The sequence below is a fragment of the Oncorhynchus mykiss genome, chromosome 11 (genome assembly GCF_013265735.2).
Source record: "Oncorhynchus mykiss isolate Arlee chromosome 11, USDA_OmykA_1.1, whole genome shotgun sequence".
NCBI classification, from domain to species: Eukaryota; Metazoa; Chordata; class Actinopteri; order Salmoniformes; family Salmonidae; genus Oncorhynchus; species Oncorhynchus mykiss.
In genome coordinates this window covers 47,155,801-47,180,405 of record NC_048575.1, presented here as the reverse complement: position 1 = coordinate 47,180,405, position 24,605 = coordinate 47,155,801, and the positions used below count along the sequence as shown (strand labels likewise).

The 24,605-nt window shown below is 41.7% G+C and overlaps 1 protein-coding gene across 1 annotated transcript in view; it reads right to left on the bottom strand.

The window, feature by feature from the left end:
- The window catches only part of LOC110535781 (guanine nucleotide-binding protein G(q) subunit alpha), a 42,251-nt gene that overhangs the window by 8,585 nt on the left and 9,061 nt on the right, over positions 1-24,605 (bottom strand). Inside the window, exons 2-5 of the mRNA XM_021621034.2 lie at positions 14,020-14,204; positions 11,373-11,527; positions 11,141-11,269; positions 3,815-3,944 (exon numbers count right to left, since the gene is read on the bottom strand). Coding sequence (XP_021476709.1) covers positions 3,815-3,944; positions 11,141-11,269; positions 11,373-11,527; positions 14,020-14,204 — 599 coding nt within the window. The remainder of the gene's footprint in view (positions 1-3,814; positions 3,945-11,140; positions 11,270-11,372; positions 11,528-14,019; positions 14,205-24,605) is intronic.

The following is a 24,605-nucleotide window of genomic DNA, read 5'->3' as shown; positions in this document are numbered from 1 at the left end:
TCGGACAAGAAGAAGAATCACAATATCAAACAATTACTCCGATCAAAATTGGATCAGTGAGGCCAACACTGAAAAATATTCAAATAAAAATTTCAAGTCCATAAATAAAAAAGCATATATGTCAAAGTCTAGGTGATATGCACATTGGCCAAACAGATGCTGACAGGAGAGAGGCGCCAGAAAATGTAACCAAACTTTAATGACCCTTTAAATGACGTAAATATAGGCTAAGCGCCAGTCATGTTTGGCAAATATAATGAAAGATAATTAACATTAGCGTCTAAAGGTTTGATTCTGTCGACACAGGCCCACTCATGGCACTGTCCGTTCAGATCAAATGGTCACAAGGCCGGAGAGTGAAGAACAGTGCAGCACATCACCCACCTGAGCGGAGGAGGCCAGCATTTTGAAATGATTTAACCATAAACCTCATTGTTTATAACCTGGACGTTTTTTCAGAGTAGCCTAGGCTAGCCAAAATACAACCATATAAATGTTGAGCGAATTATTTTATAAACAATTAATATGCCATTGAAACCAGCATTTTTCTCATATTCTATTGGTTTTCAAATCAACATTATTTTATTGACCAGCAGCCAAAGGCATAATCGTAGTCATACCAGTAACGCACACTTGTGGTCATATTTAGAACATTTTGGTTCTTTGGACAAGATTAAAGAACCCTTTACTAAAGAAGGCCAGAAAGCATTCGTACCCTTTGACTTTTTACACATTTTTCTGTGTTACAGCCTGAATTTAAAATGTATTCCATTGAGATGTTTTTGGTCACTAGCCTACACACAATACCCCATAATGTGGAATTTGGGTTCTCTACATTTTTACAAATTAATTAAAAATGAAGAGTTGAAATGTCTTGAGTCAATAAGTATTCAAGCACTTTGTTATGGCAAGCCTAAATAAGTTGAGGAGTAAAAATGTGCTTAACAAGTCACACAATACGTTGCATGGACTCACTCTTTGTACAATAATAGTGTTTATCATGACTTTTGAATGACTTACTCATCTCTATACCCCACACATACAATTATCTGTAAGGTAAGGGCACCTATTAGTAGATGGGTACAAACAAACAGACATTGAATACTCATTTGTACAAGGTGAAGTTATTAATTACACTTAGGATGGTGTATCAATACACTCAGTCACTACAAAGATAGAGGCAACCTTCCCAACTCAGTTGCCAGAGAGGAAGGAAACGGCTCAGGGATTTCACCATGAGGCCAAAGGTGACTTTAAAACAGTTACAGAGTTCAATAGGAGAAAACTGAGGATGGATCAACAAAATTGTAGTTACTACACAATACTAACCTAATTGACAGAGTGAAAAGAAGGAACCCTGTACAGAATAAAAATATTCCAAAACATGCATCCCGTTTGCAACAAAGTAATACTGCAAAAAATATGGCAAAGCAATTCACTTTTTGTTCTGACTACAAAGTGTTATGTTAGGGGCAAATCCAATACAACACATTACTGAGTACCACTCTCCATATTTTTAAGCAAAGTGGTGGCTGCGTCATGTTATGGGTATGCTTGTAATCGTTAAGGACTGGGTAGTTTTTCAGGAAAAATAAGAAACGGAATGGAGCTAAGCCTAGTCAAAATCATAGAGGAAAACCTGGTTCAGACTGCTTTCCACCAGACACTGGGAGATTAATTCACCTTTCAACAGGACAATAACAAGGCCAAATATACACTGGAGTTGCTTACCAAGAAGACAGTGAATGTTCCTGAGTGGCAGAGTTACAGTTTTGACATAAATTTGCTTCAAAATCTATGGCAAGACCTGAAAATGGTTGTCTAGCAATGATCAATAAACAATTTGACAGAGTTTGAAGTATTTTGAAAAGAATAATGGACAAATGTTGCACAATCCAAGTGTGTGGAGCTCGTAGAGACGTACCCAGAAAGAAAGTGATTCTATGTATTGACTCAGGGGCTTGAATAATTATCTAATCAAGATATATTGGTGTTTTATTTTTCAGAAATGTTTTACAAATGTTAAAAATGTTCCTTCCATTTTGACATTATAGAGTACTTTGTGTAGATCGTTGACAAAAAAAAAGACAATTAATCCCTATTAATCCCACTTTGTAAAACAACAAAATGTGGAAAAAGTCAAGGGGTGTGAATACTTTCTGAAGGCATTGAACTAAATTAACCCAGTGAAGGCAAAGAACTTTGAGTATAATGGGGATTTTAGAAAGAAAATGCTAACAAAAGCTAACCCAGTCACATCAAACTCTGAAATGCCAGCTAATATTCCCTTTTAATTTGTTTCAGCTGTTTTGCATTGACATGTATAGCCATATTAATGAGGCTGCTGCATGATTTGCTTTATCTTGGCCAGGTTGCAGTTGTAAATGAGAACTTGTCCTCAACTGGCCTACCTGGTTAAATAAAGGTGAAATATTTTTTTCCCCGCATGGTCAGAAAGATGGCTAGCTGACGTCTGAAACCGGTAGCCCTCGATGGCAGGAGGATGATCGATTTCATATTTTGAAACATTGTTGCAGAGTTCTGAGTGGCAAACAGCAAGGTTGATACAAACCAGTGCTGTTGCACACTAAATGCTATCTAGAAGCATGAGGAAATAATTTGTTTAATGAAAGCTTACAGTCTTGGATTAAAAAAGGGGTTCTATATAGAAACCAACTGTCATTCCAGTATAACCACGCAAGAGGACGGTGATTGAACCAATTTGCATGTCGCCTACCAATAAGCACACTATTTTTCAATATATTAAGGTAAACAAAGTTGATTATTTAATTCAATAATAATGAAGTTAAATCAAAGTCATATGATAAACTATACGCTAGATAAATAAAGTTGAAAGAATTTGAGCGTGTTTGTAAGATAGCTAGCTACGTTAGCTAACTTAGCTAACTGAACAAAAAAAGCTAGGCTACTTGCATTTGCCACTTAAAAAGTTAGCCAGCTAACTCTTTCAAATAAACAAACTTTTCTATTATGGGATATGCCAAATAGAGCTACAGACCCAGCCTGACATCGGCAATTTGCTAATTGTTACTTTATTTCAATGTGGAGTCAATTGAGGGGACAATGTGTCATGAAGCCATTAGAAGACTGTTGCTGACTGAGAGGAGGTATGTATAAATTATTTATAATAAATTATGTATAATACGTCTCAGTGATATAATAGCCTAGTTAATCATTACATGACTTTTAAACACACTGTTTATGTTTTGCTCAGTTTGGCAGTAACCCAGACCTAACAGAGGCAGAGGATCTCTCTTTTGGCTGCTGCTGACAACAACTGCATGTAAGTTGTTCTTTTACATCATAGTAATTCTATGTCTGCATTGCATTTTGTCTTCATTTTGTCAGATGAACTCATGCTTAGTTCTGAAGATTATCTCATGTTTTTGCTCCTCAGTCAGGCAACAACCCATACTGTACTGATGGTAGATAGCCCAGTGGCTAAGGAGTTGGACCAGTGGCAGGAGTTTTACCTGTGGACGAAAGGTGGCCAGTTGGGAAAAAAATGGACAAAATGTATCTGATAACTGGAGGGCTGATGGTTTCACATCCTCAAAAACATTCCCCCTACCGTTGGACCCTTGAGCAAGGCCCTTAACCCCACAACATGCTCTCCATCCAGGTGCGCTGCACTGCAGCTTGAACCTGCTACCGTCTCAACTCAACTGCTTGAATATTCAAAGAAGCCAATAGGCAGAGTATAGCCTACATTTTTGTCTGATTCTCTATCACATTTTATTTTTGTATCAAGTCAAGCCCTGCATACTGCACAGTTGTTAATAACAAAGCTCACCTCGTTATCAGATTCTACGAGCACCTGGTCATACTCGCTGAGTGCCACCAGAAACATGATGGATGTGACGTTCTCAAAGCAGTGGATCCACTTCCTCCTCTCTGACCTCTGACCTCCTACGTCCACCATCCTGTCATAGGAGGAGAGGAACAACATCAAGCACAGATGAGTAGAGTACAACTACAGTTGGTATGGGAAAATAATGTAGGTCCTATTCGTGTTTGCTAGATGATTATTGTTTCATTTAAAGGTAGCATTTTGATGTAAAAAAAAAAAAAACAGCTAGCATTTTTACAGCAAAGACATGCTTGAGACTAATGTTAAAGCAACTGTACACGAGAAGATGTGTTAAACTACTTTTTTAGCACGGCTGTGCTGCGGTCGTAGGTACGAGGGGGAGCTGAGTATCAACATAACATTAAAACAATGTGTGACATATTTTCATTCAAAACTTTTTGTTTGATATATGTATTCATACTATTTCATCCTTCCACAAGGATAGTCCCGACACAAATCTAGGGTTGCTAGCCGGGCCGTCTGGTCGTTTGTTCAATGGTCCCAGTCAATATTCACGTCATATGAAGGAATTCCCCTAGACCACGCCCACTTTGGGGGAAAACAATCTGTCTTCCCCATTGACTCCCGATTGAAAAAGAGCTAACTTCTATATAAAAACAAAAAACAAAACCATGCTAAAAAAGCTGCTGTGTTGTACAATGTACACTACCGGTCAAAAGTTTTAGAACACCTACTTACTTATTCAAGGTTTTTTTTCCCTCTTTTCTTTTCTTTCTTTTTACTATTTTCTACATTGTAGAATAATAGTGAAGATATCAAAACTATGAAGTAACATAAGGAATCATGTAGTAACCAAACAAGTGTTAAACAAATCAAAAATATATTTAATATTTGAGATTCTTCAAATAGTCACCCTTTGCCTTGATGACAGCTTTGCACACTCTGGGTTCATTAGGTTGCTTTAACCCTAAATACATGTACAAATGACCTAACCTATACCCCCGCACATTGACTCGGTACCGGTACCCCCTGTATATAGCCTTGTTATTGTTATTTTATTGTGTTAATTTTTTGATTTTTAAAAACTTTAGTTCATTTAGTAAACTTTTTCTTAACTCTATTTCTTGAACTACATTGTTCGTTAAGGGCTTGTAAGTGAGCATTTCACAACACCTGTTGTATTCTGCGCATGTAACAAATCAAATTTGATTTGATTTGGGTGATTGATTAGCAATGCATATAGAGCCGTCTGACAATCTCTCCTCAACCAAATATTTAAGGCTAATCAGTAGCCTACGTCAGCCTGGCTAGGTTACCTTTATTTTGACTACTCCAGGATTTTTGGACCAACTCTCGGTGGTCAAGGAGTCGAGATATCGACTCTTTTGGAGTTGACACTCCACCGCTACACACAATCACTTCAAACTGAAGCTGGGGAGACGGCAAACTAGCAGCATTTCGATTCGTTTTACTTGTTTCTTTATATTGACATTTCTTTGCATATAACCATGAAAATTGTGTTGATGTATAATTTTTTCCAGTATCAGAAAAGCTGTCTGTCTCATCCTGACAGACATGTTCATTCTCTAGTCTACACGATGGTGGAGATCGCAATACAAAAAAAGTACAATGTTGCAAAGGTCGGAGAGGCAGACAGCAATGTTTGTAGAAACCCGCCCGTTGTTGCAAACCAAACGTTAAGCTAGAACAAGGGGCAATAATGTATTAAATAAAAGCCTTATAGCTTTTCTCTTGTCATATACCCTGGTATCAAGAACAGCAGGGATATTTCAGATGGAACAGTACACAAGTGTTTTTTGCAATGTACCTGTTGTTAATGGATTTTTTTAGATCGTCTTAGAACGATCAAATTTTATTTGTCACATACACATGGTTAGCAGATGTTAATGCGAGTGTAGCGAAATGCTTGTGCTTCTAGTTCCGACAATGCAGTAATAACCAACAAGTAATCTAGCTAACAATTCCAAAACTACTACCTTAGTGTAAGGGGATAAAGAATATGTACATAAAGATATATGAATGAGTGATGGTACAGAGCGGCATAGGCAAGATACAGTAGATGGTATTGAGTGCAGTATATACATATGAGATGAGTATGTAAACAAAGTGGCATATTTAAAGTGGCTAGTGATACATGTATTACATAAAGATGCAGTAGATGATATAGAGTACAGTATATACATATACATATGAGATGAATAATGTAGGGTATGTAACATTATATTAGGTAGCATTGTTTAAAGTGGCTAGTGATATATTTTACATAATTTCCCATCAATTCCCATTATTAAAGTGGCTGGAGTTGAGTCAGTGTGTTGGCAGCAGCCACTCAATGTTAGTGGTGGCTGTTTAACAGTCTGATGGCATTGAGATAGAAGCTGTTTTTCAGTCTCTCGGTCCCCGCTTTGATGAACCTGTACTGACCTCGCCTTCTGGATGATAGCGGGGTGAACAGGCAGTTGCTCGGGTGGTTGTTGTCCTTGATGATCTTTATGGCCTTCCTGTGACATCGGGTGGTGTAGGTGTCCTGGAGGGCAGGTAGTTTGCCCCTGGTGATGCGTTGTGCAGACCTCACTACCCTCTGGAGAGCCTTACGGTTGTGGGCGGAGCAGTTGCCGTACCAGGCGGTGATACAGCCCGACAGGATGCTCTCGATTGTGCATCTGTAGAAGTTTGTGAGTGCTTTAGGTGACAAGCCAAATTTCTTCAGCCTCCTGAGGTTGAAGAGGCGCTGCTGCGCCTTCTTCACGACGCTGTCTGTGTGGGTGGACCAATTCAGTTTGTCTGTGATGTGTACGCCGAGGAACTTAAAACGTACTACCCTCTCCACTACTGTTCCATCGATGTGGATAGGGGGGTGTTCCCTCTGCTGTTTCCTGAAGTCCACAATCATCTCCTTAGTTTTGTTGACGTTGAGTGTGAGGTTATTTTCCTGACACCACACTCCGAGGGCCCTCACCTCCTCCCTGTAGGCCGTCTCGTCGTTGTTGGTAATCAAGCCTACCACTGTTGTGTCGTCCGCAAACTTGATGATTGAGTTGGAGGCGTGCGTGGCCACGCAGTCGTGGGTGAACAGGGAGTACAGGAGAGGGCTCAGAACGCACCCTTGTGGGGCCCCAGTGTTGAGGATCAGCGGGGTGGAAATGTTGTTGCCTACCCTCACCACCTAGGGGCGGCCCGTCAGGAAGTCCAGTACCCAGTTGCACAGGGCGGGGTCGAGACCCAGGGTCTCGAGCTTGATGACGAGCTTGGAGGGCACTATGGTGTTAAATGCCGAGCTGTAGTCGATGAACAGCATTCTCACATAGGTATTCCTCTTGTGTCAGGGTGTCAGGTAGGGTGGAGGTGATATGGTCCTTGACTAGTCTCTCAAAGCACTTCATGATGACGGAAGTGAGTGCTACGGGGCGGTAGTCGTTTAGCTCAGTTACCTTAGCTGTCTTGGGAACAGGAACAATGGTGGCCCTCTTGAAGCATGTGGGAACAACAGACTGGGATAGGGATTGATTGAATATGTCCGTAAACACATCAGCCAGCTGGTCTGCGCATGCTCTGAGGGCGCGGCTGGGGATGCCGTCTGGGCCTGCAGCCTTGCGAGGGTTGACACGTTTAAATGTTTTTATCACGTCGGCTGCAGTGAAGGAGAGTCTGCATGTTCTAGTTGCGGGCCGTGTCAGTGGCACTGTATTGTCCTCAAAGCGGGCAAAAAAGTTATTTAGTCTGCCTGGGAGCAAGACATCCTGGTCCGTGACGGGGCTGGTTTTCTTTTTGTAATCCGTGATTGACTGTAGACCCTGCCACATACCTCTTGTGTCTGAGCCGTTGAATTGAGATTCTACTTTGTCTCTATACTGACGCTTAGCTTGTTTGATTGCCTTGCGGAGGGAATAGTTACACTGTTTGTATTCGGTCATGTTTCCGGTCACCTTGCCCTGATTAAAAGCAGTGGTTCGGGCTTTCAGTTTCACGCAAATGCTGCCATCAATCCACGGTTTCTGGTTTGGGAATGTTTTAATCGTTGCTATGGGAACGACATCTTCAACGCACGTTCTACTCGCTCACCGAATCAGCGTATTCATCAATGTTGTTGTCTGACGCAATACGAAACATATCCCAGTCCACGTGATGGAAGCAGTCTTTGAGTGTGGAATCAGATTGGTCGGACCAGCGTTGAACAGACCTCAGCGCGGGAGCTTCTTGTTTTAGTTTCTGTCTGTAGGCAGGGATCAACAAAATGGAGTCGTGGTCAGCTTTTCCGAAAGGAGGGCGGGGCATGGCCTTATATGCGTCGCGGAAGTTAGAATAGCAGTGATCCAAGGTTTTTCCAGCCCTGGTTGCGCAATCAATATGCTGATAAAATTTAGGGAGTCTTGTTTTCAGATTAGCCTTGTTAAAATCCCCAGCTACAATGAATGCAGCCTCCGGATAAATGGATTCCAGTTTGCAAAGAGTCAAATAAAGTTCGTTCAGAGCCATCGATGTGTCTGCTTGGGGGGAAATATATACGGCTGTGATTATAATCGAAGAGAATTCCCTTGGTAGATAATGCGGTCGACATTTGATTGTGAGGAATTCTAAATCAGGTGAACAGAAGGACTTGAGTACCTGTATGTTGTTATGATCACACCACGTCACGTTAACCATGAAGCATACGCCCCCGCCCCTCTTCTTACCAGAAAGATGTTTGTTTCTGTCTGCGCGATGCGTGGAGAAACCAGCTGGCTGCACCGAATCCGATAGCGTCTCTCCAGTGAGCCATGTTTCCGTGAAGCAAAGAACGTTACAGTCTCTGATGTCCCTCTGGAATGCTACCCTTGCTCGGATTTCATCAACCTTGTTGTCAAGAGACTGGACATTGGCGAGAAGAATGCTAGGGAGTGGTGCACGATGTGCCCGTCTCCGGAGTCTGACCAGAAGACCGCTCCGTTTCCCCCTTTTACGAAGTCATTTTTTTGGGTCGCCGGCTGGGATCCATTCCGTTGTCCTGGTTGAAAGGCAGAACACAGGATCTGCTTCGCGAAAGTCATATTCTTGGTCGTACTGATGGTGAGTTGACGCTGCTCTTATGTTCAGTAGTTCTTCTCGACTGTATGTAATGAAACCTAAGATGACCTGGGGTACCAATGTAAGAAATAACACGTAAAAAAACAAAAAACTGCATAATCACAATGCTTGTTTTGACCAATCTGTGGTAGAAGTTTAGTTTAAGTGTTTCGAAAAGTGTATTTAAGTGTCACTACACAACGATACAATAATTGAAAATACCGATTTAAAAAAAAACATATTGTGGACCACTCAAATAGCTTTTTTAGATAGTAAAAAACAAACAGTCAAACATGGTACAGGGGTCATCAAAAAGCAAAATACCATACATATTATTTACATGATTGTTACCTGATAAATTTCACACAATTTATTATTTTCATCTATACCGTTAAAATTAGAGGTCGACCGATTAATCGGAATGGCCGATTAATTAGGGCCGATTTCAAGTTTTCATAACAATCAGAAATCGGTATTTTTGGGCGCCGATTTCCGATTTTTGATTTATTTTTTATACCTTTTATTTAACTAGGCAAGTCAGTTGAGAACACATTCTTATTTTCAATGACTGCCTAGGAACTGTGGGTTAACTGCCTTGTCCAGCGGCAGAACGACAGATTTTCACCTTGTCAGCTCAGGGGTTTCAATCTTGCAACCGCACAGTTAACTAGTCCAACGCTCTAACCATTGCACTCCACGAGTAGCCGGCCTGTTACGCGAATGCAGTAGAAGCCAAGGTAAATTGCTAGCTAGCATTAAACTTATCTTATAAAAAACAATCAATCATAATCACTAGTTATAACTACTAATCCAGTTTAACAGGCAATATTAACCAGGTGAAATTGTGTCATTTCTCTTGCGTTCATTGCACGCAGAGTCAGGGTATATGCAACAGTTTGGGCTGCCTGGCTCATTGCGAACTAATTTGCCAGAATTTTACGTAATTATGACATACATTGAAGGTTGTGCAATGTAACAAGAATATTTAGACTTAGGGATGCCACCCATTAGATAAAATACTGAACGGTTCCGTATTTCACTGAAATAATAAACATTTTGTTTTCGAAATGATAGTTTCCGGATTCGATCATATGAATGACCAAAGGCTCGTATTTCTGTGTGTTATTATGTTATAATTAAGTCTGATTTGATAGAGCAGTCTGACTGAGCAGCAGCAGGCCCGTAATCATTCATTCAAACAGCACTTTCGTGCGTTTTGCCAGTAGCTCTTCGCAAGCACAGCGTTGTTTATGACTTCAAGCCTATCAGCCTAATGGCTTGTGTAACCGATGTGAAATGGCTAGCTATTTAGCTGGGTGTGCGCTAATACTGTTTCAAACGTCACTCGCTTTTAGATTTGGAGTAGTTATTCCCCTTGCGCTGCAAGGGACGCGGCTTTTGTGGAGTGATGGGTAACGATGCTTCGAGTGTGGCTGTTGTCGATGTGTACCTGGTCCTATAAATACTATATTAACTACAACCTAAAACCTCTTACCTTGGAATATTGAAGTCTCATGTTAAAAGGAACCACCAACTTTCATATGTTCTCATGTTCTGAGCAAGGAACTTAAACGTTAGCTTTTTTACATGGCACACATTTTTACATGGCACATATTACTTTCTTCTCCAACACTTTGTTTTTGCATTATTTAAACCAAATTGAACATGTTTCATTATTTATTTGAAGCTAAATTGATTTTATTGATGTTTTATATTAATTAAAAATAAGTGTTAATTCAGTATTGTTGTAATTGTCATTATTACATTTTTTTTTAAATTAAATCGGCCGATTAATCGGTATCGGCTTTTTTGGTCCCCAAATAATCGGTATCGGTATTGAAAAACCCTAATCGGTCGAACTCTAGTTAAAATTACTATTTTCGCTGTACAGCTGATAAAATATCATCCCTAATGTTGTTGTATAACCCACAGTAAAGCAAGGCATGAGCTACTGTTTCAATGGAACTATTGTTACACATGTTTATCTAAGAATGAGCAATAGTAAACTTGCAAGTCTGTACTCTAGATACCCTAAGAATATAACATCAATTGATAGAGCTCCACCCTCTGGTCTGTTCTCCCCACTACATTAGTATGGAAGTTGAAGGCTACATATAAGCAGTGCCTAGTGTGAGAACAGAGACAAACCTCAATCTCAGCGTGTCAGATATAGAATAGAAATTAATATAATGGAGTGTAGTAGAATAGAATTGAATAGCTCAGTGAGATTGAGGGTTGGCATACCTGAAGATGACACTCTGGAGGTCGAAGGGGTACTCAATGATGCCCGTAGTGGGGACCCTAACCCTCAGCACATCCTGCTGGGTGGGCAGGTAAGAGGTCTCTGCAATCCGGTCCAACGCATTCATGTAACTATGGAGACAAAAAAGGTGTGGGGGGGGTATTGTGAGTGCCCACTGCCTAGCAGGAGAGGAAATGTGATCAAGTAGTAGAGCTAGAGATCTCATTTACTCACTATTTGGTAGAGTCCGACAGCTGGTACTCCCGTCTCCGATCGTAGGCCTCCTGGATGCCTGGGTCATTCCATAAACACTTGATGGCGTTTATGTAGGGGTTCTCAAACGTGTAGACTTTCTCCACGTCCACCTCTTGGACCACGTTAGCGTTGCCCTGAGGGAGAGAAGTAAAAACAGACTGAGACACTCGTCCAGGTCAGACTTTTAGTCGACAGAAACAAATATATAAATTAAATGGCATTAATTCAAGGTTCTGTGAGTCTGAATTGGTACTAAAGCATAACCCAGGCTCAGGCAAACAATCCTGTCGGTGAGTATGGCCGGGTTCCGGGTGGACTATTTTGCAGTTGTAATGCGGAGACAATCAGATCTCGCGACACTTGAATAGGTGTTTAATTAACATCTAACACCATGCTCAGACCGGAAACGCACGTGCGCCATCGTGCGCAAATTGATTTTGTCCCCCGACACTAAACGCGATCACGGCACGCAGGTTGAAATATCAAAACAAACTCTGAACCAATTATATTAATTTGGGGACCAGTCGAAAAGCATTAAACATCTATGGCAATTTAGCTAGCTAGCTTGCAGTTGCTAGCTAATTTGTCCTATTTAGCTAGCTTGCTGTTGCTAGCTAATTTGTCCTGGGATATAAACATTGAGTTGTTATTTTACCTGAAATGCACAAGGTTCTCTACTCCAACAATTATTCCATACATAAAACAGTCAATCGAATCGTTTCTAGTCATCTCTCCTCCTTCCAGGCTTTTTCGTCTTTGCAATCTGTATGGCGATTGGCATCCTAACTTTCATAGGTGTATTACCACGACCGACCGACTTCAGTTCATCTTTCAATCACCCACGTGGGTATAACCAATGAGGATATGGCACATGGGTATATGCTTCTATAAACCAATGAGGAGATGGGAGAGGCAGGACTTGCACCGCGCTCAGCGTCACAAATAGAACTGACTTCTATTTTTGCACTTGGCAACGCAGACCCTCGTCAAGCAAACAAAAGGCAAATTAATTACTTAAAAATCATACAATGTGATTTTCTGGATTTTTGTTTTAGATTCCATCTCTCACAGTTGAAGTGTACCTATGATAACAATTACAGACCTCTACATGCTTTGTAAGTAGGAAAACCTGCAAAATCGGCAGTATATCAAATACTTGTTCTCCCCACTGTATGTGTACATTTATTTTGCAACGCTCGCGATCGCGACGTGGTCAGCATGTTAGGTGTCATGCTGGTATAAGGGATCGGGAGACAGGCGCAGGAATGCGTAATAGGGGTTTTTATTTCGCAAATTACAGCGTGCCGTGCAAAGGCAAGGGGACGAAGACCAAACAAACAAGCATACAAAACACAGGGTTGAGACCCAAACAAAGGAGCAAGGAGTACCTTGAATAAATACACAATCGCACAATGATTATCACACGAGATGAGACCCGTAACAGGCCACAGCACAGGTACTCACACGACCAACGGACATTGGAACAATAATCGACAGGACAACGGTAAACAAAGGGCACACTTATACAATTACTAATCAATGGGAATAGGGACCAGGTGTGCGTAATGACAGTTCCGGAGGGATCCGTGACATTAGGAAGCAATTTAACATGATATAGTAATATTCTGAGATGCACAGTGAGTGCAACTGGAAAAAAAAGAACACAGCCTATTTGTTTCACTATATGCCGTTCCACAGAGGCTCTAAGGGCCTAATATGAAGCCACCACATAGCCCACCTAACCCAACTCCAGCAGTGTTTCGTTCTACTCTTATTTAGAAAAAGTGAAATGATTGATTCTGAAATCCCCCGAGTCACATGACTGGCTTCACTTCATTATCTGACCTCACCTCATTACTTATCTCTACTGTACCTTGTACACCAAAACCCCAAAAGGTATGGATTGTTTTTGCCCGGTGACAACCGGGGAATGACATGCTACTGCCCCCTGTTGAATGTATCCAATCCTCAAGCCAACATAACACACCAGGAAAATACCACAGGCTTCATATACAATCCAGGCCACTTAAAACTTGTGATGACTATAAGAACACTAAAGAATAACATATATACAATGTAACATAATGATGTCACACCAGGCCTAGTGATTCATATAAGACATGGTCCGTCAACAACTGATAGGTCTCAGTACCTCAATTGGACAGTTTCATGTGGAATTACCTGCAGTTCTAAACATTATTTTTGATACCTCTCTTTTCTCTGTAACCAAAATAATAGCCTGAATTAGACTACGGCTTAGGATAAAGGGTACCAGTGTTAATCAAAGAGGAGGAATTCATATGAGCAGTTTCAGTCTATGCAGACAACTGAAACCGAGAAATATGACACCAGATAACTACACCAGATAACTATTTTTCTCTCTCTCACACACACACACCCTTGGCTGGATGACATGGAATGGGTTGAGAGTGACAGGAAGACACAGGAAGTACCAAAACAGACAGGATGTGAATGTGGAAGGCTGTTCCATGACTATGAAAGATAGAGTCATCTTCTTATGCTCACTAACACATCTCTCTCTCGCACACGCACTCACATACACACACAGCTTTCGTTCCCACTCTTTCCCACAACTTCCCTTCTTTCCCTCTCCCACCCTCCTTACCTTGTTGTGCTCATATTTGTAAGGGATCATGAGGGTCTCCATGGCGCGGATCATGGACTGCATGGCAGTAAAGATGTTCTGGTACACCAGCTTGGTGAAGCCGCGCTTGTCCTCCTCTGAGTAGCCCGTGCCATGGATGATTCTCATCTGTTTAATGAAGGTGCTCTTCCCACTCTCTCCAGTACCTGGGAAAGGGAGAGATGGGTGAGAGGAGGGGGAAGGAAGTAATACATGGGTCTTTGAAGAATTGTGAGGCATTATGTACCGATACTGGTTTTTAAAATGTACATGTATTGAAATATTTGAGAAATATTTAAAATTGGCCAAATAATGTATATATATATATACAGTGCCTTGCGAAAGTATTCGGCCCCCTTGAACTTTGCGACCTTTTGCCACATTTCAGGCTTCAAACATAAAGATATAAAACTGTATTTTTTTGTGAAGAATCAACAACAAGTGGGACACAATCATGAAGTGGAACGACATTTATTGGATATTTCAAACTTTTTTAACAAATCAAAAACTGAAAAATTGGGCGTGCAAAATTATTCAGCCCCTTTACTTTCAGTGCAGCAAACTCTCTCCAGAAGTTCAGTGAGGATCTCTGAATGATCCAATGTTGACCTAAATGACTAATGATGATAAATACAATCCACCTGTGTGTAATCAAGTCTCCGTATAAATGCACCTGCACTGTGATAGCCTCAGAGGTCCGTTAAAAGCGCAGAGAGCATCATGAAGAACAAGGAACACACCAGGCAGGTCCGAGATACTGTTGTGAAGAAGTTTAAAGCCGGATTTGGATACAAAAAGATTTCCCAAGTTTTAAACATCCCAAGGAGCACTGTGCAAGCGATAATATTGAAATGGAAGGAGTATCAGACCACTGCAAATCTACCAAGACCTGGCTGTCCCTCTAAACTTTCAGCTCATACAAGGAGAAGACTGATCAGAGATGCAGCCAAGAGGCCCATGATCACTCTGGATGAACTGCAGAGATCTACAGCTGAGGTGGGAGACTCTGTCCATAGGACAACAATCAGTCGTATATTGCACAAATCTGGCCTTTATGGAAGAGTGGCAAGAAGAAAGCCATTTCTTAAAGATATCCATAAAAAGTGTCGTTTAAAGTTTGCCACAAGCCACCTGGGAGACACACCAAACATGTGGAAGAAGGTGCTCTGGTCAGATGAAACCAAAATTGAACTTTTTGGCAACAATGCAAAACGTTATGTTTGGCGTAAAAGCAACACAGCTGAACACACCATCCCCACTGTCAAACATGGTGGTGGCAGCATCATGGTTTGGGCCTGCTTTTCTTCAGCAGGGACAGGGAAGATGGTTAAAATTGATGGGAAGATGGATGGAGCCAAATACAGGACCATTCTGGAAGAAAACCTGATGGAGTCTGCAAAAGACCTGAGACTGGGACAGAGATTTGTCTTCCAACAAGACAATGATCCAAAATATAAAGCAAAATCTACATTGGAATGGTTCAAAAATAAACATATCCAGGTGTTAGAATGGCCAAGTCAAAGTCCAGACCTGAATCCAATCGAGAATCTGTGGAAAGAACTGAAAACTGCTGTTCACAAATGCTCTCCATCCAACCTCACTGAGCTCGAGCTGTTTTGCAAGGAGGAATGGGAAAAAATGTCAGTCTCTCGATGTGCAAAACTGAGAGACATACCCCAAGCGACTTACAGCTGTAATCGCAGCAAAAGGTGGCGCTACAAAGTATTAACTTAAGGGGGCTGAATAATTTTGCACGCCCAATTTTTCAGTTTTTGATTTGTTAAAAAAGTTTGAAATATCCAATAAATGTCGTTCCACTTCATGATTGTGTCCCACTTGTTGTTGATTCTTCACAAAAAAAATACAGTTTTATATCTTTATGTTTGAAGCCTGAAATGTGGCAAAAGGTCGCAAAGTTCAAGGGGGCCGAATACTTTCGCAAGGCACTGTATATATAGAGAGAGAGAGAGAGAGTGAGAGAGAAAAAAATGCAATCAATGCATTTTAAACACATTCCAACATATATTACGGAATGTATTTTAAATGTATTTATAAATGTATGTAAACTGTATATCACAATATATGTTAAATGCATCGTAAGATTTATTTAATGTATTTCAAAATACATTTTGAAATATGTATTTATCAAAATATTAGGTCAATTCATTTTAAAATGTATTTGGTAATGTTTTGTGAAATATTCCTACATGCATTTACATTTATTTGTAAAAAAATATATACATTTTAATTCAAACGTATGGCAGGGGAAAAAAATGGTTCAAATTATATATTTTGTCAACATGCATTTTTATTGTGCCTGACACGTACCAAAGGCACTAAAATGCATTTAAATTACTACAAAAATGACTACAAACATTATATATTATCAGTCAAGTAGTGTCTCCATGTTTTTAATGTGCATTTGACAAATAAACAAACAAACTTGACGAGAGCATTGCAACATAGGTCCAATGGACAGAATTTAACGTGTACCGGGTCGTTCCACAAAATGATAACCTTTTGTATCCGTTTGATATGTGAAGTAAAAATTGTGCACCAATATTACATTCTGAAATCCTTTTATATTAAATGAAGTGCTCTTTAATATAGACCACATGGAAAATTCAATCAATCTGATTTTGAATCTTAATAAAGGCTCTATGTGATACAATGTATTTCCCTCTGTGCACCCACACTTCCAAATGTCACAAGTTTTCACCATCATTGTAAAGCCCTAGTTATTTCGAGACTTCTAACAGTCAAATCATAGTGTTAAATGTGCACTACGCATAAATCCCTCTGTCATTTCCTGGTTGCTAAAATTATAATAGTTAGCCTAATGTCAGTTTGTGTGACAAAACAAGCGTAGAGAATCATTGTACCATCTAAACCACTGTGAAATCTCTTTTCAATAACCCAAAATATATATTTTTCCAGCTGTTTGAAGCTGGTGTACAAAACTGAAAGTAAAAGATGCTAAAGCAAATCTTTAGAATGGAAGTAAAGAAATAGTGCACATATAACAGTTATAGATCTATCATTCTTATTGAAAGCAAGTATAAGAAGCATTAGATCTGTTCTACAAGCGCTATTTCTATGCATCCCGTTCGTAATTTTTGTTTATGCATCTTTTACTTTCAGTTTTGTACACCAGCTTCAAACAGCTGAAAATACAATATTTTTGGTTATGTAAAATATATTTCACAGTGGTTTAGATGGTACAATGTTTCTCTACACTATACTTGCATGTTTTGTCACAGAAACAGAAATTAGGCGACCAATTCAAATTTTAGCAACCAGGAAATGGCGGAACGATTTCTGCATATGTGGACACCCCTTCAAATTAGTGGATTTGGCTATTTCAGTCACACTCGTTGCTGACAGGTGTATAAAATCGAGCATACTACAATGCAATCTCCATAGACAAACATTGGCAGTAGAATGGCATTACTGAAGAGCTCAGTGACTTTCAACGTGGCACTGCCATAGGATGCCACATTGCAAAAAGTCTGTTTGTCAAATTTCTGTCCTGCTAGAGCTGCCCGGGTCAACTGTAAGTGATGTTATTGTGAAGTGGAAACGTCTAGGATCAACAACGGCTCAGCCGTAAAGTGGTAAGCCACACAAGCTCACAGAATGGGACCGCCTAGTGCTGAAGCGTGTAGCAAGTAAAAATCGGCTCTACTCAGTTGCAACACTCACTGCCGAGTTCCAAACTGCCTCTGGAAGCAACATCAGCACACAAACTGTTCGTCAGGAGCTTCATGAAATGCGTTTCAATGGCAGAGCATCTGCACACAAACCGAAGATCATCATGCGCAATGCCAAGCATCGGCTGGAGTGGTGTAAAGCTCGCCGCCATTGGACTCTGGAGCAGTGGACTGATGAATCACGCTTCCATCGCCAGCTGGCAGTCCGACGGACGTATCTGGGTTTGGCGGATTTCAGGAGAATGCTACCTACCCCAATGCATAGTGCCAACTGTAAAGTTTGGTGGAAGAGGAATAATGGTCTGGGGCTGTTTTTCATGGTTCGGGCTAGGCCTCTTAGTTCCAGTGGGAAATCTTAACGTTACAGCATACAATGACATTGTAGATGATTCTGTGCTACCAACTTTGTGGCAACAGCTTGGGGCAGGCCGTTTCCTGTTTCAGCATGACAATTCCCCTGTGCACAAAGCGAGGTCCATACAGAATTGGTTCGTCGAGACCGGTGTGGAAGAACTTGATTGGCCTGCACAGAGCCCTGACCTCATCCCCATCGAACACCTTTGGGATGAATTGGAACGCCGACTGCGAGCCATGCCTAATCGCTCAACATCTGCTCCTGACCTCACTAATGCTCTTGTGGCTGAATGGAAGCAAGTCCCCGCAGCAATGTTATAATATCTAGTGGAAAGCCTTCACAGAAGAGTGGAGGTTGTTATTACAGCAAAGGGGGACCAGCTCCATATTAATGCCCATGATTTTGTAATGAGATTTTCAACGAGCAGGTGTCCACATACTTCTGATCATGTGGTGTATTTCACCAAGGTAAATGAAGGTAACTTTGGGAGTTCTATACTAGATCAGTGTGGTTCGCACTGCATTTCCTACATGCAATGCCCATCAATCAGGGAATACAGGCCTCAAGGGAGTCAAGAGGGTTTGGTCTGGCTCATATGATGGGTGTACCCACCACTCCCCAAACTGACTTGTTGGAAAGGTGGCATCCTATGACGGTTCAATGTTGAAAGTCATTGAGCTCTTCAGTGCGGGCCATTCTACTGCCAATGTTTGCCTATGGATATTGCATGGCTGTGTGCACGATTTTATACACCTGTCAGCAACGGGCGTGGCTGAAATAGCCGAATCCATTCATTTGAAGGGTTGTCCACATACTTTTGGTCATGTAGTGTACTAGCGATTTGGAGTGGGAGAGGATGGGGAGTATGTATGTTGTTTCAACTTTAGCAACTGGACTAGTTGGTGACTGAGGCAGTACATTTATGTATTTGGTAAGGTGACAGTGTGTTAAATGACAGGGATGTGATTGTCACCAACAGAGCAGCAGGTAAACCACGCCGAAACTATAGATACTAATTAGTATGTGTTCTAAGGATGGACTTTATCAAGGCAGGAGTCTTCCACCATCATTCTACTAGCTCGTCTCACGTGGATTACAATCTCGCTTTATGCTACACTCCAACATTTCTATCCATGAGTCTGGGAGAGAAAGTTTATCCCCAGGAGATGCTGTTGGTTCATTGATTACAGAGAGTTAGCCTACAATTATATTGAATTTGTATTTGATTTTGAATAGCCTGGCAATATATATATATTTTTTTTAAATGTTCATAATTAATTGGGTGACACATTACCTTTAGCGATACAGAATATCTCACCACTATCCGTTCCATCTCCTCCTCTCTATCCTTTATTCCTTTCTAGAGCGTGCAGAGGGGCTGGCAACAGTTTACTGGAATATGTTTTGTTGTGAAAACATGTTACTATCAATGCTCCCGAACAGATTTCATTTAGTTTCCCTGATTAAGCACTGGGTAGCTGCAGGAACAGAGTTGGAGAGCCCATTGCATACAGAGTTTAGGCCGGAATATCACCTGTTGTGCAGCGTGAGTATGCTCCTCAAACAGTGGTTGATGCGTGGAGCAATATAAGTGTTCCTATATTTATTTCTTGGCTGCTCATATTAAGCACATGCTGCGCTATAAAACCGAAGTAGCCTACCTGGCATCATTGAAAAACGGACCATGGGAAAGCGTGCGGACTCCATTTGCTATTTGACTGCATACAGATGACAGGTATTTTTATCCCCTGCCCCTGTTCCTGCCCATTTGATAATGGGACACTCTAAATTGAAAACAATTTTACATATTAGTAAAGACAAGATTAAGTTGAGAATAGTCTGATGGGTGAAAATATGATCACTTGATGAGAGAATAGTGTGTGCAGTCGAGGCAAGAAACTGATCGCAAGCTTATTTTTTTTTTTACTTTCTCAAATCATCAATAGCCCATAAATCGCATCATGCAGTCTGTACATGTTTGATTTCTAAGACATTCTAAGGGTTGTATCATTCACAACTAAAGTTGCCAAATAACTCTAAATCAGGTGTATAGGACCTGTTTCAAATGATCACTCTTACACTCAACATAGTCACTTAATATGCGCACTTGCTCCGGAATGGGAAAAATATCCTTTCTATTTTATACAGCTAAGTTCAATTATATTCTTCTTACTATAAAATCATATTTAAATATATATGATTTTATATAAATATAAAATAACGGCACTTGACTTAAAAGCAAATCTAGCAAGCCTACAGCCTATTGCATAGATCATAGCCAGATAACATACAGTAAGCCAACATATTATGTTCTTCTGAAATACATTTTCTTCATATCATAATGTTTCTTTAGACCCGATTAAAGAAAATAATGGATTTATTGTGATGATGTATATTAAATTGATTTATTCAACTTTTTAAAATTTGCGTGGAGGCTTGTATGCGTGGAGGCCTAGAGATGCTAAACCTGTTTATGTTAATTAACAGTCAATTACCGTGAGACTGGCATACTTTTGCATGACAATAACCGGCTGACAAAATGTTGTGACTGCCACAGCCCTAGACTCAGGTAGTATAATTAACCTAGTTCTGTCACAGTACAGGAGGGAGGTTTGTGTCAGGAACAGATGTCAGTCTCCTGTATCCATAGTGAGACACGCAGATACCCAGTGGCGCAGGTTACATTAGTAACTACCAAAGGCAAGTGCACAATGAAAATGGGGGTGGTGAACCATTTACCTGTACCAGTACTGCTAGGAGATACTGTAAGCTGCTCAAGAGCCTATGGCAGAGTAAACAGAACCTCCGTGATACACATAAGCAATGTGAAGTAGTCACTGGCACACTCTGAGAAAACACATCCCCAACAGGCGCGCACTCGCCGGGCCCTACTGGCACTACAGGGAGACGTCTCTTCTTCACCCAGATCGAGTGCTGGGGAGGAAGAAAAATAAAATTCTAGATCAGAGGCTCAGGCAGTTGTTTCAAGAAACGACAGAGGATGACACGTGCCCAGGTCTCCCAACAGAGAGCGGAGGAGACCAAGGCCCCCCACTGAGAATAGACAGCCAAGATTTTCCTTTATCTGATAAGTTGATAGTACAGTTTGGCACTGCACAGCTGCAGGACACAGACCTGATTTTGGCACGGGGCAAAGTGAAAGTAGTGGATGGGAAGGGCTTGTAGGGCATCAATGAGGTAAATCACCGTATTACTGCATAAAGAAGGTCTTACTGTACTGGGTGGTTAAGAGAAGGGACGAGGTTCTAGATCTCTTAATGGTGCCTGGATCATATAGAGACACTGTACTCTACTGTACCTGGAGCATTAGCAAGTGCTGGGAGGCCACTTGGCCGTCAACAAAGTAGATTCTACTGGCCCCATGTAACGAATGATGTTGAAAAGTACTGTAAGTCACGCGACCAGTGCCAAAAGACGACCCCGAAGTCAATTACAGAAACCTGCTCATCCCAGCATTGAAACACCCTTTGAGCAGATAGCAATGGATCTGGTGGGTCCTATTACCCAAATCAGCAGAGGGCACGAATATATACGGATGGTAATCGACTACGTAACACACTACCCCGAAGCCATTCCCCAGCTTAATATGTCCACTAAAGGGTTTTCAAATGAGCTTTTCAGATTTTCTCCAGAGTTGGCCTACCCTCCTCTATTTTGTCGGACCATGTGACCCCGTCCATGTATGTCCCGCATAATGAAAGACTTGCACACCTTGTACAATATGAATCAAATACTCACAAGTGTATATCATCCCCAAAACAATGATTTATGTGAACGCCTGATTAAAACTGTTAAGTCTATGCTGAAGAAGGAGATTGAGTGAGACGGGAGGAACTGAGACATGTTAATACCTCTTGTTTGCTCTTAGGAAGGTACCCCAGTCGTCAACGGGCTTCTCTCCATTCTATCTGTTATATGGGAGGCAGTGCAGAGGGATCCAGGACCTCGCCAAGGAGGCATGGGAAGCCCAGCCGTGTCCCCACAGAACACTGATTGAACATGTCGCTCTAATATGAGACCTGATGTCCACGGTGTGGCCAATAGTGAAGGAACACATGGAGAGTGCGCTGCAAGCGCAACAAAGGGCCTACAACCGGACTTCCCAGCCCCGAAGTTTGGGGTCGCTGACGTGCGAGCAAGAGCAGAACCTACGGGCACTAGTTGACCGACACTGGGAGGTATTTTCCTCCCTCCCAGGGAATACATACCTCATCCAGCATAATTTATACACAGAGCCAGGCAAGAGAGTAAACTTAAGGCCTTACAGAATCCCTGCTGAGTGACAATAAATAATCAGGGAGGGAGTGAGAGAGATGGCGCTGACAGACATGGAAGCTCTGCTTCTAGCTCCTAAGGAACTTGGCAGTATTTTTTATTTTATTTTAGTTATTTTTTACAATATTAGACCATACATTTTTTTGTGTTACTACATACAGATGGAAATAACTAACTCACCAGCATTCCAACCAGAAATACGACTTTCCCTAAATGGATCCTTTGTTCGTACCCCCCAAGGCAATTGAACTTATCCCAGAGGCTGCTGCATGATGCTGCTGGCGGAGAAGAGGTATTCGGAGTGGACTTCTAGTCTGACTCAGGAGGCATACATACCATCAACCGCTTTGGAGTATATTACTCACTAATGTCCAGTCCCTGGACAATAAAGTAGACGAGCTCAGGGCGAGGATCTCCTTCCAGAGAGACAGCAGAGACTGTAACATACTCTGTTTCAAGGAATCAGGGCTCTCTCCGGATATACTGTCCCCGTCCATACAGCCAGCTGGGTTCTCAGTACATCATACAGACAGGAAGAATGAACTCTCCTGGAAGAAGAAAGGTGGTGGTGTATGTTTCATGATTAACTACTCATGGTGTGATGGTGATAACGTACAGGGACTCATGTCCTTTATTCACCGGACCTAGAATACCTCACAATCATATGCCGATTGTATTACCTTCCAAGAGAATTCTCTTTGATTATAGTCACAGCCGTGTATTTTCCCCCTCCCCCACAGCCGATACCACGACGGCACTCAAGGAACTACACTGGACTTTGTGCAAACTGGAAACCACATATCCTGGGGCAGCCTTTATTGTTGCTGGGGACTTTAATAAAGAAAATATGAGGAAAAAGCAACCGAAATGCTCAACCATTGTTCTCTATCTTCTGGGACGGCAACAAGGTTCACGACTCCATTCGGGTAGCCTCTGAGAATAACATTGACGTATATACAGAAACAGTGACTGAGTTCATCAGGATGTGTATAAGGGATGTTGTTCCTACTGTGATTATTAAAACATACCCAAACCAAAAAACGTGGATAGATGGCAGCATTCATGCAAAACTGAAAGCGTGAACCAGCCCATTTAACCACGGCAAGGTGACTGGGAATATGGTTGAATACAAACAGTGCAGTTATGCCGTCCGTAAGGCAATCAAACAGGCAAAACGTCAGTACAGAGAAAGTGGAGTTACAATTCAACGGCACAGACACGAGACATATGTGGCAGGGACACCAGACAATCAAGGATTACAAAGGGAAAACCAGCCACGTCGTGGGCACAAATGTCTTGCTCCCGGACAAGCTAAACACTGTCTTCGCCTGCTTTGAGGAAAACACAGTGCCACTGACACGGGCCGCTCCTAAGCTCTGTGGGCTCTCGTTCTCCGTAGCCGACTCGAGTAAGACATTTAAGAGTGTTAACCCTCGCAAGGCTGCCGGCCCAGACGGCATCCCTAGCCGCATCCTCAGAGCATGTGCCAACCAGCTGGCTGGAGTGTTTACAGAAATATGCAATCTCTCCCTATCTCAGTCTGCTGTCCCCACTTGCTTCCAGGATGTTCACCATTGTTCCTGTACCCAAGAAAGCAAAGGTAATGGAACTAAATGACTATCACCCCATAGCACTCACTTCTGTCATCATGAAGTGCTTTGAGAGGCTAGTTAAGGATCATATCACCTCCACCTTACCTGACAGCTCAATTTGCATACCGCCTCAATAGATCCCTAGACAATGCAATTGCCATCACACTGCTCACTGCCCTATCCCATCTGGATAAGAGGAATACCTATGTAAGAATGCTGTTCATTGACTACAGCTCAGCATTCAACACCATAGTACCATCCAAGCTCATCATTAGGCTCAGGGCCCTGGGTCTGAACCCCGCCCTGTGCAACTGGTTCCTGGACTTCCCGACGGGCCGCTCCCAGGTTGTGAAGGTAGGAAACGATACCTCCGCTACATTGATCCCCAACAGGGGCCCCACAAGGGTGAATGCTCAGTCCCCTCCCTTATTCCCTGCTCACCCATGACTACATGACACGCACCCCCCAACTCAATCATCCAACTCAAGTTCGCAGACAACACAACAGTAGTCGGCCTGATTACCAACAACAACGAGACAGCCTACGGAGAAGAGGTGAGGGCCCTGGCGGAGTGGTGCCAGGAAAGTAACCTCGCCCTCAACATAAACAAAACGA